The sequence below is a fragment of the Ascaphus truei genome, chromosome 9 (genome assembly GCF_040206685.1).
Source record: "Ascaphus truei isolate aAscTru1 chromosome 9, aAscTru1.hap1, whole genome shotgun sequence".
In the NCBI taxonomy this organism is placed as follows: domain Eukaryota; kingdom Metazoa; phylum Chordata; class Amphibia; order Anura; family Ascaphidae; genus Ascaphus; species Ascaphus truei.
The window spans coordinates 4217432-4238153 of record NC_134491.1 but is presented as its reverse complement, the minus strand read 5'-3'; the positions used below and the strand labels follow the sequence as shown (position 1 = coordinate 4238153).

Here is a 20722-nt window from a genome sequence, read left to right as displayed (position 1 = left end):
CTATTATACTATGTATGTGTAACAGGGGTAAGGACTCCCCGTGCTCATGCTATTATACTGTGTGTGTGTAACAGGGTCAGGACTCCCCGTGCTCATGCTATTATACTATGTGTGTGTAACAGGGGTAAGGATTCCCCGTGCTCATATTATTATACTATGTGTGTGTGTAACAGGGTCAGGATTCCCCGTGCTCATGCTATTATACTATGTATGTGTAACAGGGGTAAGGACTCCCCATGCTCATGCTATTATACTATGTATGTGTAACAGGGTCAGGACTCCCCATGCTCATGCTATTATACTATGTGTGTGTAACAGGGGTAAGGACTCCCCGTGCTCATGCTATTATACTATGTGTGTGTAACAGGGTCAGGACTCCCCATGCTCATGCTATTATACTATGTATGTGTAACAGGGTCAGGACTCCCCATGCTCATGCTATTATACTATGTATGTGTAACAGGGTTAGGATTCCCCGTGCTCATGCTATTATACTATGTATGTGTAACAGGGTTAGGATTCCCCGTGCTCATGCTGTTATATTATGTGTGTGTAACAGGGTTAGGATTCCCCGTGCTCATGCTATTATACTATGTATGTGTAACAGGGGTAAGGACTCCCCGTGCTCATGCTATTATACGTGTGTGTGTAACAGGGGTAAGGACTCCCCATGCTCATGCTATTATACTATGTATGTGTAACAGGGTCAGGACTCCCCATGCTCATGCTATTATACTATGTATGTGTAACAGGGGTAAGGACTCCCCGTGCTCATGCTATTATACTATGTATGTGTAATAGGGGTAAGGACTCCCCATGCTCATGCTATTATACTATGTATGTGTAACAGGGTAAGGACTCCCCGTGCTCATGCTATTATACTATGTGTGTGTAACAGGGGTAAGGACTCCCCATGCTCATGCTATTATACTATTTGTGTGTAACAGGGTAAGGACTCCCCGTGCTCATGCTTTTATACTATGTATGTGTAACAGGGGTAAGGACTCCCCGTGCTCATGCTATTATACTATGTATGTGTAACAGGGGTAAGGACTCCCCGTGCTCATGCTATTATATTATGTATGTGTAACAGGGGTAAGGACTCCCCGTGCTCATGCTTTTATACTATGTATGTGTAACAGGGGTAAGGACTCCCCGTGCTCATGCTATTATACTATGTATGTGTAACAGGGGTAAGGACTCCCCGTGCTCATGCTATTATACTATGTATGTGTAACAGGGGTAAGGACTCCCCGTGCTCATGCTATTATACTATGTATGTGTAACAGGGGTAAGGATACCCCGTGCTCATGCTATTATACTATGTATGTGTAACAGGGGTAAGGATACCCCGTGCTCATGCTATTATACTATGTATGTGTACCAGGGGTAAGGACTCCCTGTGCTTATACTTTCATACTTTCTATGCAAATACAACAACATGTTAAATAAGTTTCCAGGTTTTATATAGAAAGATCAGCAGGGGCACGTGGCATGCTTATAAATTAAGCCTTTAGCTTTGTGCTGACTGGAATTAAAGGCATTTATATGACAAACATATTGTATACCCTCTTAATATTTAGACTAAGTTTTTGGGGCAGGTCTCTTATCCCCCAATATTTATTTGTATGTATTATCCCTCCATGTATTTTGTCTGGTAAGTATAGCACATGGGACAGGTTAGTGAGGATGCAGTGTATGTACTGTATAGCACATGGGACAGTTACAGGTTAGTGAGGCTGCACAGTGTATGTACAGCACATGGGACAGTTACAGGTTAGTGAGGATGCACAGTGTATGTATAGCACATGGCACAGTTAAAGGTTAGTGAGGCTGCACAGTGTATGTACAGCACATGGGACAGTTACAGGTTAGGGAGGATGCACATTATATGTATAGCACATGGGACAGTTACAGGTTAGTGAGGATGCACAGTGTAAGTATAGCACATGGGACAGTTACAGGTTAGGGAGGATGCACATTATATGTATAGCACATGGGACAGTTACAGTTTAGTGAGGATGCACAGTGTATGTATAGCACATGGGACAGTTACAGGTTAGGGAGGATGCACATTATATGTATAGCACATGGGACAGTTACAGGTTAGTGAGGATGCACAGTGTATGTATAGCACATGGGACAGTTACAGGTTGGGGAGGATGCACAGTGTATGTACAGCACATGGGACAGTTACAGGTTAGTAAGGATGCACAGTGTATGTATAGCACATGGGACAGTTACAGGTTAGTGAGGATGCACAGTGCATGTATAGCACATGGGACAGTTACAGGTTAGTAAGGATGCACAGTGTATATATAGCACATGGGACAGTTACAGGTTAGTGAGGATGCACAGTGTATGTACAGCACATGGGACAGTTACAGGTTAGTAAGGATGCACAGTGTATGTATAGCACATGGGACAGTTAAAGGTTAGTGAAGATGCACAGTGTATGTATAGCACATGGGACAGTTACAGGTTAGTGAGGATGCACAGTGTATGTATAGCACATGGGACAGTTACAGGTTAGTGAGGATGCACAGTGTATGTATAGCACGTGGGACAGTTACAGGTTAGTGAGGATGCACAGTGTATGTATAGCACGTGGGACAGTTACAGGTTGGGGAGGATGCACAGTGTATGTATAGCACATGGGACAGTTACAGGTTGGGGAGGATGCACAGTGTATGTATAGCACATGGGACAGTTACAGGTTGGGGAGGATGCACATTGTATGTATAGCACATGGGACAGTTACAGGTTAGTGAGGATGCACAGTGTATGTATAGCACATGGGACAGTTACAGGTTAGTGAGGATGCACAGTGTATGTATAGCACATGGGACAGTTACAGGTTAGTGAGGATGCACAGTGTATATATAGCACATGGGACAGTTACAGGTTAGTGAGGATGCATAGTGTATATATAGCACATGGGACAGTTACAGGTTAGTGAGGATGCACAGTGTAAGTATAGCACGTGGGACAGTTACAGGTTGGGGAGGATGCACAGAGTATGTATAGCACATGGGACAGTTACAGGTTGGGGAGGATGCACAGTGTATGTATAGCACATGGGACAGTTACAGGTTAGTGAGGATGCACAGTGTATGTACAGCACGTGGGACAGTTACAGGTTAGTGAGGATGCACAGTATATGTATAGCACATGGGACAGTTACAGGTTAGGGAGGATGCACAGTGTATGTATAGCACGTGGGACAGTTACAGGTTAGTGAGGATGCATAGTATATGTATAGCACATGGAACAGTTACAGGTTAGTGAGGATGCACAGTGTATGTACAGCACGTGGGACAGTTACAGGTTAGTGAGGATGCACAGTGTAAGTATAGCACATGGGATTAGTTACAGGTTAGTGAGGATGCACAGTGTATGTACAGCACATGGGACAGTTACAGGTTAGTGAGGATGCACAGTGTATGTATAGCACATGGGACAGTTACAGGTTAGTGAGGATGCACAGTGTATGTACAGCACATGGGACAGTTACAGGTTAGTAAGGATGCACAGTGTATGTATAGCACATGGGGCAGTTACAGATTAGTGAGGATGCACAGTGTATGTACAGCACATGGGACAGTTACAGGTTAGTGAGGATGCAGTGTATGTACTGTATTGCACATGGGATTAGTTACAGGTTAGTGAGGATGCACAGTGTATGTACAGCACATGGGACAGTTACAGGTTAGTGAGGATGCGCAGTGTATGTATAGCACATGGGACAGTTACAGGTTAGTGAGGATGCACAGTGTATGTATAGCACATGGGACAGTTACAGGTTAGTGAGGATGCACAAGTGTATGTATAGCACATGGGACAATTACAGGTTAGTGAGGGTGTACAGTGTATGTAGCCTAATGTTTAATACTCCCAGCCTGTGTCAGTCAGTCACTGTGTCAGTCAATGAATAGCAGGAGGCTACTTCAGCTCATGTATCAGGCACTTCAAGAGCTCAGTGATAATCACAACCCATGAGCAACAATTGCCATGAAATGAGCAGTGGTGAGTCACCGCTGGCACACAAGTGCTATCATAATCTGTAAGGAACACAAGGAACAGTGAATAATAATACTAGTTTATTAAGCATTTTAAAACATTAACTTGTTAGAGGTAATCACACTCACGGACACCTGGGGCCCTCCCCGGTTTCTAAAACCTCATTCAAATTACAAAGCCATTAACTAATTGTTATTAGGCATTTATGAAGGCACCAAACCCTAAATATGGGAAAGCCAAAGCCTCAAACTTGTGGCAGCAGCTGTTAGGCAACTATGGAGAAATGTCTTCAGGAATTGGGTTACCATGATGGGATAATTGTAGCCCATCTGATAGCCACAATACAAAACATTTTTACAAAAAACGTTTCACTTAAAGTGAACACAAATGTATCCCTATCTATGGAAACCAGATTCCTTCCATATGCAGAAAAACGGAAACAAAAATGTTACATATATCTAAACTTCTAATCCTAACGTAGCGTGTGAAGTTCTCATCATGATCCCTCCGTGTAATGACACCTGAAAGTAGCCCGGCCTGTCATATAAATGATGCTACACCTCCTAGCTCCTCCTTTCTTGACTATCCCATTATCCTTCCAAAGAGAGGCCTGTCTGCAAGCAGATCTGGGATTTATTTAGCAGTGAAGGGGTTAGAGAAGAACTAGTTTCCTCTTGGCTCTTATTTTTGTGGCTGGTGAGCTAGAAGGGTGCAGGCGGAAGGAAGAAGGCCAGTGTGTATGTCCGCAGAGGATCTGGAGATGCAGAGGTGCTGATAGTGCGGGGGCTGGTGCTGTAGCATGGGGCAAAAGGGCGGCTGGGAAGGAAGGTAAACAGATTGTCTGCGTGTTTGTATAAAGAGGCAGCACCGGCTGCAGTTCAGCTGGAGTTCGACAGTTTGGGGCTGTATGGAAATATTATGCTGCTTCCTGGTTTCCCTCCCTCTCACGCGCTCCCGTATTTTGGCTGCGCTCCTGCTCCTCCTCCTCCAGCGCCATGCAGCCCCGCAGTGTTACAATGTCGCTGGGGAACTCATCCTTCAGCAGGATGCCACGTTCCCGGTGGCAGTCCAACTCCTCGATGAATCCGTACCAGTATATCACCAAACCGGGCCCAAATCTATAACAGAAAGGACGAGTGGTGAGAAGTGACAGTCATCTAGCACAGAAATCCCACTACGTGGTATATACATACACACTTCTATGAGAGCCCCAAAAAATGATAACCTGCGGGCCACAATTATTTAGAGAAAACATAATTACTGTTATTTTTTATTTAAATACTGTACAGAAAATATGCTTTATATAACATATCTATAATTACACACACACGTATTTATTACACAGTCCTGGAAGCGTGCCTATGTCTGTGCATCCACCCCTCTCACTCTCTGATGGAGAGCCCCCCCCAGGCAGCCTCAGGAAACAGCCCCCTGAACTATTTGGCCCATGAGGAAGTTCAGACCGTCAGCCTCTGGTTCATAAACAAGTAATGAGCATTAATCAGAGAGCTGTACTGCACATCAGCCTCACCTCCCTTACACAAACACACAGGGGGCTGGCTTTCTGTAACTGGCCTCTCCCCTACTGAGAGCACTTACACAAAGGACTGGGCTGCCTCTCTCTCGGGTACTGGGGCAGATTTTTGTTTTATCTTGTAATTTCTTAAGTGGCACAATAAATTAGGATTGATGGATTTGTTTTTTTTATTACTATTATTACTTTTTTTTTTGAGGCCATGGAAGAGAGTAGGTTGTAGGCACAGCCCCCCCCCCCTCCTCCCCCCTTACTTGAACATATATCTGTATGAACGAATAGATAGTCTAATTATTTTACATATGTGTTCCATCGCAGCGACTTTAGAACACCTCCCGGATCACAGTTAATTTGCTGTAGCAGCCGTTACTCAGTTAGGACTACGTTTGAAATGTGAAACTTCTCAGCAGCAAAATACTTTTACTTATGAAAAACAACGAAGGGTGAGAGCCATGTTTATCCTTTCTTCCATGTAGTAACAAGAGAGGGAGTATGATGCCTTTTATTGGACCAACAAGTTAGTTGATATGTTACCACCTTTCAAACCTCTCGGGGTAGAACCCGACGAAGGACCCCGAGAGGTTCGAAGCCTTGCAACATATCAACTACTTGTTTGGTCCAATAAAAAGGGTCTCATACCCACTCCTCCCTCTCCCTCCTTGGTTACATATGAAAGAAACTTTTCAAACAGTAAATAGTTGTTGCCCGGCCCTGCGGCTGCGTGAGAGGCTGGTTACATCGCATGTAATATATGGCAAAGTGGTTCCACACATCACAATATACAAAGTTAATGAATGGTGCTATGGTTCGCTTGCCTGATACACCAAATACAATCTGAAATGAAATGACTGACAATGTCTTGTTTTCTCTGCAATGAGGCAAAGGGGACAATCTAGTATTGGTGATATCATTCAAGTGTCAGAGAGGTGGCAATGATTTGCCATTACTAACGAACCCCTGTGGGTTGTTCTTCAACTAGAAGCATGTCCATCAGGACAGGGGGTGTCCTTCTTTAATAAGGCCTGTCTTCATAACCAGACCCAATGTTACAAAGTAGCCCCCCTGGTTAGGCTGAGCCGTGGGTTCACACTGTGATTTACGAGTGGCTGCTGGGGGACCATGCCAAAGAAAACACTGTGGGGGAAGATGCTGGTTACAATGTGACCTGCGAGTTCACTGCAATGTCATGTAACAGTTCCTACATGAATTTATGGTGGGGCTTTCAACAGCAAGGAAGTCAAATTTCATAACAATCTGCTGTCTTTTTCTTACACTAATGAGAGATTCACAGCCACTCAAACCCTGTATGCGCACACTCCATACTTAACCCTTGCTAAGGGCAACTGTTCATGCTCTGCCACTGGAGGCCTTCGGGCCTTATACGATCGTTCCACTCTAGCACAACTTATATACAGTACTCTTACCACATACAGGGACAACATCTCAGCCATTTCCACTACATCTCCTCCTGTTTACCTGGGGCCAGTGGGTGGTTCTAAACCAGGGGACCTGCTGTAGTATAACCTCCCTCCTCCATGGGCCCTCTTTTAAGATGGCGGGTAGACACGATTTTGACAGCGAACTAATTTTAAGTTCCTGGAAGTGTCAAACATAAGAAGTGCATATGTCCTGAACCAGTGAGTTGATGTCAGGAGACCCACGGGGGAAGTTAAAGCATAACATTATATAAAAACAGGAACGTCAAACAGAGGCTACCTCTGCTTAAAGTTAGAAATCTGCTCAGGTTAAATAACATAAACTTGATATGTAAGTGTAAGGATATGGAGCGGATAAGCACACACAGCAAGTGTCAGCTCAAGTGAATGTATTAATGCTCAAAGTGATATAATATGAGATAATAGCTACAGAGAGACTGCCACATGAATCTGGACTCAGCAGTGTGTGCAATGTGGGAAGACTTATCCATTCCCATCCTTCTTATCATGAGTATGAAACTTGGGACATTGGAACCTGTCTTATGACAAACACTCACTCCATCTCCTCTTCCCCCCACTGATCCTAAACTATCCCCCTCACTGGCAGAATCTACATGCACCACCAATATGGTGCATTGCCTATATTACATTTTGGATGGATGCTGCCCCTTTTTCGGTCTTATCAGGAAGGGTAAAGGTTTTTATGGGACTCACAGATAATATTCTATTTCTATTTTCTCCCCTCCATTTTCCCACGTGTCTCTTCCCGGAGTAACAAGGTTTTGAAGTAGAATGTGCCACACACCTCTACAAAAGGTACATTTTCTGTATGATTTATTACCAGCCTAAATAACATAGTAAGAGGAAACTAAATTGGGATTTTCTCCCCCAAATCTCTACCCCTTCCTTGGATTTGTACTTCTGTAGGTACAGGGACAGAGTTTGTCCTAACACAGAGAGATGGGACTAGTGCCTTACTGATTTGTAAACATCAATTTGTGGTGCATTTTTCACTCTCCCAGAAGTGAAGCCTGTGGCCATAAAATCCTATATTTCATGGCCTCCTTTATTCACCGAGCCAATGAGCAGGTGGTACTAGAATAGGAGTGTTTTTAGATTTTAAGAGGCTACAATTTTAACTCCTTCAGGGCAGCAAGAGAATGGAGTTTGATGAAGTCCTTCTTTACACCCCTCAGGAATATCTCTTTATCTCCCTGTGTCTCTGTCTTGTGTTTGGATGACATACAGATTTTTCCTTTTATCTCTCTCATACACAACAGATGGAGAGGATTCCACCCCAGAGCTGGCTACATGCATCTCACTGATTTACTACTGTATACAAATAAAAGTGTCTACATAAATACAATATATTATTGCTGCATGTTTTCTATCTCCACGTCCCTTATAGTTTCCCAACGTGACACTTTCTGCTGTGCTGAGTCACAGGGGTGACCGTAGGAGTGCAGGACGTGTGAGCGGTCAGGGTGAGGAGGAGTTTATGTGCTGTCAGTGTTGACAAATACAATGCATAAAGCTGTGATGACACTCTGCAGGGGTGTGACCTGATGGGCCAGGGCACAGGTTATCAGAAACTGAAGAGCTGCAAATTACAGATATGGGGATCTGGCCAGAGACTTTCTCACTTACTATCACACCTGTCACCCCCACATACATCCTCACATTTACTTGAGGGCCAGTCTGAACACTGCTAAATATTCCTAGTTATTTTTATTTGCTTAGCTTCCCCTAATACGCTAAAACTTAATAACTACCTAGTAAAATATCAACAGTAAGTGATAACTTAAATAAACCATATATGTGGGCCAGGCGGCTGAGTACAAACTGATTAGTACAATCAGAAACAAAACATATAACGCAAAAACAAGGCGCCTGAAATAAACAATACAAATCTGACCATATATCAAATGTCCAGATAGATGCTTCTGTGATCTATCTTCAGTGAGTCTCACGAGCAATCATATGTCATGAAAAAGAGAAAGAAAAAGAAAGACAAATCATATTATATAACTGTTGGGTATATGAACTAGACAAACTAACTTAGACTAACAACATATATCAACAAAAAGTGATAGATATAAGCTCATTTATTAAAACATAATAGTAAAATATATGACCCCATACAATGCACAAAACAGGAACAGTCAGTCCTCCAAGATGGAAACTTTGGAATCCTACGTACAAGAAGGATAATAAAAGCAGGCTCATACTGTAGGAAGTTCTTTCTCCGGATAGCAGCACAGGGAAACTCCTATTTGTTGATATATGTTGTTAGTCTAAGTTAGTTTGTCTAGTTCATATACCCAACAGTTATATAATATGATTTGTCTTTCTTTTTCTCTCTCTTTCTCATGACATATGATTGCTCGTGAGGCTCACTGAAGATCACAGAAGCATCTATCTGGACATTTGGTATATGGTCAGATTTGTATTGTTTATTTCAGGCGCCTTGTTTTTGTGTTATAAACCCACGTAAAAGGCAAACTACTCCCTCCGCCAGCTGCTGTGTTTTTGCAATGATTTGACTACTACAGAAAAGATGCAAACCTAAGAATCAAAATCTATTTTGTTCCCAGTAGTTGGAGAGAGGAATCCTTTAAAGACATAAAAAGTTAGTCAATCTTCGATCACAAAACTGTAACCACAAAATATGTGTCATAATGTACGATTGCTGCACTTTGCTTTAGAGCAGGGGTGCTCCACGCCAGTCCTTAAGACCCCTCCAAAAGGTCAGGTTTTCAGGCTATGCCTGCTTCAGCACAGGTGGCTCAATCAGAGGCTCAGCTGCACCACCTGTGCTGAAGCATGGATATCCTTAGAACCTGACCTGCTGGCAGGGGGGGGCGAGGGGGGCAAGGGGGGTTTCTGAGGACTGCAGTTGAGCACCCCTGCTTTAGAGGCAAAACTAGAATAGAAATTCTCTAGACAAGGATTTAACCATTTCACTGTCTGTGGGGCTTTCTAAACAATGGGTCGTGGGTTAGTAAACATATTGGCTCGTATCCCAGAACCTTCTCCCGAGTCACAATAGTTTCACTGGCTGCAGAGTTGTTCAGCCCTGTCGCTCTCCTGCCAGGTCACTCAGTCACAGGTGCCTGTATTGTTCAGTATTGTTCTGTGATAAATTGCTGTCAAGGTGCAAGCACCCAAACGTTACACATGGGGACTGAAAACTGAAACAACAAAGACATATATTAGAGGAATATTTCCACTGAAGTCTACGAAAACTCTGTGTGGGATAACGTTCTGAGATGCAATCATAGTGAGTCTCTGTCCTAATAAGTGGGGCTTCCTTCCCAGTGAGTGAGAATCAGACCTAGTGAGCAAAACTGCCTTTGAAGTGAGACTCAGTCCTAGTCCTCAGTATCAATGAGCAAGACTCAGTCCTAGTCCTAATTATCAGTGAGCGAGACTCAGTCCTAGTCCTCAATATTAGTGAGCAAGACTCAGTCCTAGTCCTCCGTATCAGTGAGCGAGACTCAGTCCTAGTCCTCAGTATCAGTGAGCGAGACTCAGTCCTAATTAGTGCGTCTGCCTTCCAAGGAGTGAGACCTATAATAATATATTTGTTCACGCATAACTAGGGCAATGTACAAACTGCTATGTACAGAATTATGAAGACACGAGTCACTGCCCTGCAGACGTCACAATCTGAGGCACAGGGAGATTAAGTGACTTTCCTCTAGGTCACAGGGAAAGCTCACACTGGGATTGTAACTGGATTCAGCAGTTTAAAAGGTAGTGGAATTACCACTTGCCTACTCCTTCAGAACTCCAAGCACTCATTCTACTGTGTAAGGTTGCTTTTCACTGTCTGACCTTTAATCCGAATAGATGAAACCGCCTTACAATTGGTGAGTCTCACTCAAACGGAAAGTTAAACTCATTTCACTGCAATTGCCGTGTGGGTCCACCTTCCACTGGTCAGAACTCTCCAGTGCATCTGGATTGCAGAATTATTTTTAGGGGTCAGCAAGACACTTGTAGTAGCAGAAACAAACAGTGCCAAGCTCAAGGTGTGTGAGAGGAGACACAGGGCAGGTGTAAACGGATCAGGTAGGAGCAGCAGAATGAGAGACTGGAGTGTCAGCCGCAAGCCATTGGCTCTCAAACATCCCAGGCTCTTAAACACCTTTTAATTTACGCACAAATTACACGGTGTGCATTTTAAACTGCAGCTTGATTACAGAGTGTTAGGCAGCATGACAGATAGGTCGCAGGCAGTCTCCCCGTGTACATGTTTTCGCTTTCTAAGGCATTGTGCCGGAGGAATGTGAAAAGCCGCAGATACATTACGGCGTGGGATGAAGTATGCTTTGATTATACCTTTGCAGGAGAATTTCCCGGTGCACACTGTGTTTTTGTGAAGAGGCCTAGTGTAGGCCTGGCAGCAAAGACATTCTTTTGTCTAAACCAAAAATGTTTTCGACACATGAAAAGAAAAAATTAGAAAAGAGGGAGGGGGGGTAAGTACTTTTCCTTTTAACAATGTTTACAGCACGCTATAAATATTATTCACATTGTGACATGGATCACCTGGGATATCAAGTAAGCATGTTAAGAAGCCAGAATTTGCTTCCTTAGTATTAAGCACAGCTCTCTATTAAGAGTATAATCTCAGGGCACAGCGACGTCTCATGCTTCCCTCATTACTTCCTAATACCTGTTCTTGTAAAGCTCAGGATAAAGTCTGCAGAGGAGGCAGTGCCATTGCAAGCATCTCATGCATCTACACCTAACTCCTCCACCACAGACCTTCTGTATACAAACAGGTTATGATACAAGCAGTGGCTGATCAAACAGCTACTAATGTCCCTCTGCCACGCATTACGGCAGAGCGGCAGGGAAGTGAATGGTGGGACGGACCAGCATGATGGCCGTGCATGTCCCGAGACTAAGTCACTGGTCAATAACAGAAAAGGGCATAAAAAATAGAGCAGCATGTCAACCTTTAACAGTAATACATGGGTAAGCGTGGCAGGGACTTGGAATCCTTTCCCCCTATTTTGCGTCATTCTTCCCTTTATTAACAATTTGTAGGAGTTTTGGATACTCTAAGAGTCGAGGCATGGCTCCTTCCCCAACTGCTGCTGCTGCTTATTCATGATATCAGGGATAAAAAAATATCCAACTCAATGAGATGTTGGGCAAGTCTCTTTATCTCCTGTGTCCCAAACAAAACACTATATATATATATATATATATATATATATATATATAAAAGTCAAAATCTGTTTGTCTGTGGGTTTGTTTGTGCTCATTGACTCTCATTGGCTGACTGCAAGGCGGGACTTGGCTCTCATTGGCTTTCAAGCACACTAAGTGAGCTGCCGCCAACCAACCAGCACCCCCTGTCACACACCGCCAACAACCCGCATCCGCAGTCAGCGGCCGCAGACAAACTCCCCTCGTCCGCCCCCGCAGCACGCCGGCGCCCCCTGTAAGTAACCCCCCCGCCCGCACCGTCCCCGGTAAGTAACCCCCACCGCCCGCACCAATCTAGCGACGAACAACCCAAAAGTGAGCCGCTGCCGGCGAGCTCTGAACGGGGTTGAGGAGGGAGGAATCGGAGATGTGAAGGGGGGGGAGGACCAGATCTGTGAACGGGGGGGACCACTGTGGAATACATTACTTTGTATTTTGGCCTTTCAGCAGCCGCTGCGGAGAAAAAACCCCAGTGAGCCGTCGCCACGTAACCATCCCGCCTGCCCCGACACTGAGCCGCCGAGGGGAAGAGGGAGGGCTGTTCCGTGGGACTCAGGGGGGAACCGGAGCTGTGAACTGGGGGGGAAATTGGCGCTGTGAACGGGGGAGGGGGGGTTTAGGGCCACGGACCTGTGAACGGGGGGGGGTGGGGAGAAGAGGGTTGGAGGGGAGACCCGAGCTTTGCACGGGGGGCGCTGCATTCATGTGCACGGGGGGGCCGGATTGCTGTGAATGGGGGAGAAAGAGAGAGGGGAAGGGGGAGAAAGAGAGAGGGGAATGGGGGGAGAAAGAGAGAGAGGGGGGAGTGGAGAGAGGAGGAGCGGAGGTATGGGGGGCAGCGGAGAGGGGGAGCAACGCCGAATATATCAGCTAGTAAATATATATATATATATATATATCAAATGGAAATATTACTGTGTGCTCATTTGCATATCTTACACAGGTTTGCAGCCCTGCCTTTCACCATTATCACCCAGCATACAGTGCTTCCACTGCAGCAAGGGATTCTGGGAAGTGACATGCAAATGAGCACACAGTGCCACCTTATGCTTCAAAACCATATAACATGGTCCCCTAAAGCTTATGTGTCATGGGAGAGGGGGTTTGGCCCGGTATTAAAGGGGTTACACCCCATTTGGCCACCCCCTGCTCACTTGGGAAGTAGGGGGTTAACTGGACTGCGGTCCAGTAATGTGTTTTTACCCTGCTTCAGTCCCCAAATGTGTATTCTCCTGTAAATATGTATTGTTCCCATTCCAGTGTCTGCACCAACACATACACTGGGAATGATGCGGGAGGGAAAGGGTTAATAGTCAAGTAGTGATTATAGCCCTTTGTTCCATTTTCCCGCCTTTGCAGGCTCCATTTTGCAGCTCTCTATTGGTCGCCATTGCAGCTCAATGCGATCCTATGGGGAAACTGGCGATTTCGGTCCATTTTCACCAGAAGACCTGCAGGTGGCACCCGAGAGGAGGAGCGGCGGTTCCCCATTGTAAGTCAATGGAGCCATTCATTTCAATGGGGATTCCTTGACGCCGACCTCCAGAAACGGGTTGGCAGCCATCCAAACCGCAGACCGCAAAAGCGGATACAATGTCTGAAAAAGAGCTTTTGATCACCTTAGTTCAAGTTCAACTACAATTGGCGTGGGCAACTTAGGTTCTAGGGCACCCAGAAATAAAATTATTTTTGCCCCTAGACCCTAAGAACCCCCACACACGACCACCACCGGGTCCGAGAATGAGGGACCCCCGTAAAGGGTCACGCTCGCCACGAGGGTCGCGCCATTGACTCTAATGGGAGCGGAGGTCCCATTGAATCCTATGGCGGCGCCAGCCCATGCATTTCCTATGGCGGCGCCGGCCATATTAATTCCAATGGGGGAAAGCCGCGTGGCTTTAAAACGGCTAAGTCCGAAAGGGTGAAAAGTGTAAGCCCATATCTCCGGTTCTGTGAGTACCAGAGGTTTGGGATTTTGGTCACATGTAGTCACTGTTCCGGCATGACTGCATGGCCATTTCCAGCCCTCTCCAATCAACCAGATGGAGTATGGGCAAATGTAAAAAATTGTGGTTTTCCTATAGACTTCGACGGCGGAGTTGCTCCATTGAAAGCCTATAGCGGCGGAGAACATTGACTTCAAAGGCGGAGTTGCTCCATTGAAAGCCTATAGCGGCGGAGCCCGTTGATTTCAATGGCAGAGTGAAAAGCAGAGATTTCTTTTAGCCATAGCGGAGAATCCTGCATTAAAGTTAATAGGGGATTTTAACTGTTTTTTTGTATCTCCGGTTCTGGGGGTCGTGGAAGGCTGAAACTTGGCCACTATGGCAAGGGTCCTCTGGCATAAGAGGACCTTGCAAATTTCAGCCCGTTCAGACCCACAGAACGGATTATTTTAATATAGGTAGATATTAAAGAATATACTGTTTCGCAAGGCTGGTATAAAAGCCTGGGAAAATTACTGGCTCTGCTTTATGTTAATGTTCAGGGGGGAGACAAGTGGTCTACAATAAACCCTCTGATCAAAGACTGATTGTGTACAATAGGGTGGGGGAACGCAGAGCCTGAATGGTCTGTAAGTGTCATAATTCACACTTACAGACAGAAGGGTGACCTGACTTCAAAGGAGTCTGCAAGATATTCAGGCGCCCCAAAGTTAAGGTATGGGGGCTGAAACTCCATATAAACGAGGGTAAGCCCTATACCCATTGTTCTTCGTGTGTTTTCGTGATGTCTTCATCTGAACCTGTATTGCTGAATGAATTGCCAATCCTGTATCCTGATTGCTTCATTGTCCAACCCTTAAGTAAGTGTTATTTCTTGTCTGTTATTTGTATCATCTTGTGTGTTCACCTATCTTAGGAATAAACTATATTTATTATATCTAAGTCGTGTTCAATTCAACCCAGATATTTTGGTGTGTATTATAACCTATCACTAGCTATCGTGATATTATGCTTGCTGCATTTCACAGCTTTTGAGCACAGCCTGGGTTAAGATGCATAGCCAGTAAACCCACCCACAGACAGCTGTTTCGACCTTAATGGGTCTCATCAGTGAGGGGTTGGTTATACTAGCTTTGCAAAAATGAAGCTTAGGATAGGTTTCACCATATTTAGTTAAGTTATGGTGGGTAAAAAAAGTGACAAAAACCCTCCACAGTAAAGCATATAGCACATGGAAATATTACTGTATGCTCATTTGCATGTCTTAGACAGGTCTGCAACCCTGCCTTTCACCATTATCACCCAGCATACAGTGGCGGCCGATCTGATTCTAAGATGGCTAGATCCGCGGTTCTCAGATTTTCCCGGTTAGGTGCGTTTTTTTGTTGTTTTTGCCCGGAGTGAACTGCGTTATTTTCGCGCTCGTGATATTAGCATTTTATTCTCGCTGTCTGCAATACTGCAATGCCGTGTAAAAACTCAGGGGGGCGTTTGCGAGCTGTTGTTTTGGAAGTCTAATACCTTCGCGGTTCAACCTACGTCAGTACACAGTCTGTGTGCGCGCGCAGTAATTGTAAATTTGCATATTTAAAGTATACATGCATTTGCAGTGCTGTGCTGCTGTACAGTATGTCACATTTGAAAATTGTTGAAACGCATAGCTGTGTACAGTACTGTAACAGTGTCACATTTCGGCATATACAGCGCTCTCCCCTCGCTCAGGATAATTAACTGCACTGCAGAGTATTTCAACTTCTTATCTTCTGTGCAATGCAGTACATCTCTCCCACACCATTCCTTTGAACGTGTGTCTGGTTTCAATCACATTCCTGCTTGACAGCAGAAATTTACTGCGCATGCGCCTGTAACTTCGCTCACCACTGCTTGCTTGCCTGAGTAAGTGACCAAAATTTTTTTTTTTAATTTTTATTGTAATTTTTTTATTTTTATTTTCTCCACAAGAGACTGCAAAACCCATCTTACTGTATTACGATATTCAATCTGTGCTGTAGCTTTTGACTGCGACCCTGCAGATGGTTGATTTGTGTGCTTTTTACGTACTGTATTTGGGGGTGTATTATTATGATGAACTGCCTTTTGAAATCAAAGTATGTCTTTAGCTTTGAACTTCATGCAGCTGTACCCTGCAGCCCCCTCCCCCACGAACGCTAGCTCAAGGATTTGAAATTCCACGGAGTCGTTAATTTTCTGAATCTTGCCATTGTGTTCTTAATCCGTCCATAGCCGACCTACAAAGCCTCACTGCGCCTGCGTGTAATTCTCTTTGAGATGCGCTTGTAACGTCACCCACCACTGCCTGCTTGAGTGTCCCCACAAATTTTTTTCATTATGATTTTTTAACTGTTATTTTATCCACAAGCCTGCAAAAAGAATCTTGATATTACGATATTAAATCTGTGCGTTTGCATGCACATGGTTGATTTGTGTGCTTTTTATGTACTGTATTTGGGGGGTGTAGGGATCAAATTACAGTATTATGATGAACTGCCTTTTGAAATTACTGTACTCTACAGTACAGTACAGTATGTTATTTCTTTGAACTGCTGCACAACTAATCCTTCATCCCTCCCCCACGCACACACAAACTCTTATCGACAGACACCTCCACAGTCATTCATTTTCTGAAGTTAGTTGGTCATTGTGTTTTTAATCCGTCTCCAGACGAGCGCCAATCGCCTCACTGCGCCTGCGTGTACTCTAATCCTTTTAGAGATGGGAGCTTGCTGCTTACTGCGCATGAGTCACCCAACCCCCTCTCTCCACATAGTCATTCATTTTCTGAATATTGCCATTGTGTTCTTAATCCGTCCATAGCCGACCTACAAAGCCTCAGTGCGCCTGCGTGTAATCACCCCCCCCCAACCCTTTGAGGCCTTGTTTACGGTAACGCTTTGGAAAATCCCTTCTCGATTTTGAAATGTAAATCCGATTTGCACAGCATTGTGAGAATTGAGAGTTAAAAAAACCATTATCTGATTCTTTGGTGTACTGTAGGGGTGGGGGGAGAGGGGGGGTTGTGGTTGTTGTAAATGATTATGACTAGCAGGAATGTGAATAAATATTTATTTTATTAGGAACCAAAAAATACAAATATAAAAATAATCATGAATAATACATAATGCAGTCTTTATTAAGTTCTTTTGGCAGATTGAAATTGGATAAACATTTAGAAAACATTTCTAAAACATGGGGAAACATGAATAATGCACATTTATAAGAATATTATTTAATAATATATACTGTAATGTATTATATATATATATATATATATATATATATATATATATATATATATATAGCAACTGTAAATATTACTGTATGTTCATTTGCATGTCTTAGACAGGTCTGCAACCCTGTCTTTCCCCATTGTCACCCAGCATACAGCACTTCCACTGCAGCAAGGGATTCTGGGAAATGACATGCAAATGAGATATATATATACATGTAGAGGTATCAGTACCGTGTTAGTCGAGCTTCAATAATCAAAAAATAAATAGATGATACCGTTCTGTGGCTAACGAAATGCTTTTATTTGTGCGAGCTTTCGAGATACACTGATCTCTTCTTCCGGCGATGTTACAATGAATGAAGCAAGGATAACTTAAAAACAGTGTCTCTTGGAATGTTATCTGTGCTTCTCCTTCCCCCGGTGTGGATGTGTATTATGGCTAGAGGTGTCAAAGGGTAACTGAAAGCAAGTGAAGAAAGAGTGAGAGGGATATAAACTCCACACACACCTTGTGTAGAGCACTGTTTATACTGTGGGCTCTCCATTCATTTTTATTCACACTGATACACATACACACTCTTTCTTCACTTGCTTTCAGTTACCCAGATATATTAGATACAGTACAGAAAGTTTTATAAATATACTTACGCGTTAGTTACCCTTGGTGCCTTTTTCCGGTCTCTGTTTTTTCCGTGTGCATGATAGCTCACGGTGGTTGCTGGCACAACGAGGCCAGAAGTAGCTAACCAGCGTTGGATAGCAGCAATTCGGTGTCCGCTCGTGTACATCTCCTTAATTCACATGCTGAGATCCTTGGAAATCTTTTTAACAACCATTGCTGCGAGTAGAAAGAAATACAAACACAAGAAAGTATATTCGATGTTTAGTCGATGTGTATTCAATGTGCAGTGAATCCACAAAATGGATGGTGTATTTATACGGTAATGACTCACATTAGAGTACGCCCACTTTCAACACCTGTACCTCGCCGCCATGCATAAAATGTTACACACTTTGCATAGCCCACCACTCGATGATCTTTATCTGAACTTGCCCTTGTCCAGATACTGTACAGCATTGTGCCACCTGCTTCCATGGAGCAACCCAGATTCTACGGACGCAGGAACCCTCTCGCCTCTGCCGTGCCTGTCAGGCAGAAAAAGCGAAAGGCGGTTGCCGTTTCCACGCCAAGGCAAAAGCGACAGGCTAAGTCCAATAAAGAAAACCTTCTGCCGACCCCAAAGGCTAAGAGTTTTCATAGACGTCAGCCTTATTATGTCAAGAAGATATACAGGGATGTACTCTCGGCGCAAAACGATTGGCAGCAAACCCATCGAACCCGCAGACCACTTCCTCACATACGCTTCGACGACTCTGCCGCCGCTGTCCCGGAAATCTTCAGCCCGTCTTCTCCACCCCTCGTCCTCGACGCTGTCGCCGCCCTCCCGGAAACCCACAGGCCACCTTCTCCGGTTCTATCCGACAACGCTGCCGCCTCTGAAATCCACGGGTCACTTTCTCCTTTGCTCTTAGACGACTCTGCTTCTCGCCCGGAAATCCAAAGGTCACTTTCTCCATCCCTCTTCGACGATGCTGCCGCTTCTCCTCTACCGGATATCCACAGGTCACCTCCTCCACCCTTCTTCGATGTCGCTGCCGCTTCTCTCCATGGAACCCCCATCTCATCCTCCGTTGCACCCATCCACCCAGATGTCCACACGCCATGCACAAGAAGCAGCTCGTTAGACCGGATGCTGAGTGGGATAAGTGTGGATCTCCCTGGGAACTCTATTGTGCTAGCAAATATAGATATGCTTCTGGAGACCATGTTAAATGTGGATCAACGGATGCTAGATATGGATCAACCGATGGATCGACGTATGGAGAAGATAGAGGCTGACATAGCGGGTATACATCGTTTGCTCGGTGTTAATGCCCGTTTCCCCGACGCCGGAGCAGGGGGGTGACATGGATGTGATGAATGGGAGCATCGACCCCCTTCCATCACCAAGCGCACCCCCTCCACCAGAAGATGTAGTGTACATGTATGCCATTGAGGAGGACATGACAATCCCGTCAAGACCACGACAGGAGACAACACGACGACCAAGACCGGAGAAAAGCTTCCTCCCAGACAACCTACCACAGACAACCTACCATCGCCCGTCGCCTCAAGCACACCCGCTTGCAGAAGACCTACATTTGCTCGCATCGATACGGTGCCCGACATCACCCTGCGCGATCTGACACCGGCGCTTAAGGCGAAGTATAGGGTGATGAGTGCGGGTGCACCCCACAAGTATGCCTTGTTACTTTTTAAGCACCATGTTCCCTACTCGTTGTACTGCGACTGGGCCTTCAAAGTGAATTACGACGGAAATCGCGTAAAAAAGGCGCTTCCTGCCAATTTCAGAAAGAATATTCTGGATGAAATGCGGCGCTTTTATCCAATTACAGATCCTGTAATGAAAGGCGTTCGAGACTGCATTAATGGCGTTTTGCACCATGCAAGGAATCGGCCATGGACGGACAATGTGGTGGACTTTCTGGATTAATCACGGGAACTGTAAGACCATACTGTTGTGCTGAACTGTGCTGTACTGTACATGTTTTGACCTGCTGTACATAAATAAAGATGTTGTTGTGTGTTTTTTAACTTGTATTTATACAGAAATGTTTTAACTTGCTGTACACACACACAGGACCTGCACAATTCCAGTCCCTGAGGGCCGCAAACAGGCACGGTTTTCAAGGTTGTCCTGAAAACCGGGCCTGTCTGCTGCCCTCGAGGACTGTAGTGGTGAAGGCCTGACTGACTGTTTTGCACACCATCCCACTGTACTGTATACTGTATGTTTCTTTAATAAAGTAGATGTTGCGTTTTGTATACTGTATTTTATGAATAAATAATTTTTTTAATCACAGGTAAGACCATACTGTTGTGCTGAACTGTATTGTACATGTTTTGACCTGCTGTACTTAAATAAAAAGATGTTGTGTGTTTTTTAACTTGTATTTATACAGAAATGTTTTAACTTGCTGTACACACACACACAGGACCTGCACAATTCCAGTCCCTGAGGGCCGCAAACAGGCACGTTTTTCAAGGTTACCCTGAAAACCGAGCCTGTCTGCTGTCCTCGAGGACTGTACTGGTGCAGATTTTTTTGCACACCATCCCACTATATATGTTTTGACTTGCTGTTCTTTGATAAAGGAGATGTTGCGGTTTGTATATTTTATGAATAAAGAATTTGTTTTTAAAACATGTGACTGTAAACCATACATTTACATTCTGTACATAAATGTTTTC

General features: G+C 44.5%; 1 protein-coding gene across 13 annotated transcripts in view; it reads right to left on the bottom strand.

Moving 5' to 3' along the window:
* Nucleotides 1-4083: 4083 nt before the first annotated feature.
* CDIN1 (CDAN1 interacting nuclease 1) overlaps nucleotides 4084-20722 on the bottom strand; it is a 152531-nt gene continuing 135892 nt past the window's right edge. For 12 of the 13 annotated variants that reach the window (XM_075613212.1, XM_075613213.1, XM_075613215.1 and 9 more), the window contains one exon: nucleotides 4084-5138. In XM_075613212.1, coding sequence (XP_075469327.1) covers nucleotides 4937-5138 — 202 coding nt within the window. In that variant the 3' untranslated portion in view covers nucleotides 4084-4936. The remainder of the gene's footprint in view (nucleotides 5139-20722) is intronic. The other variant, XR_012803748.1, reaches the window with a different exon arrangement.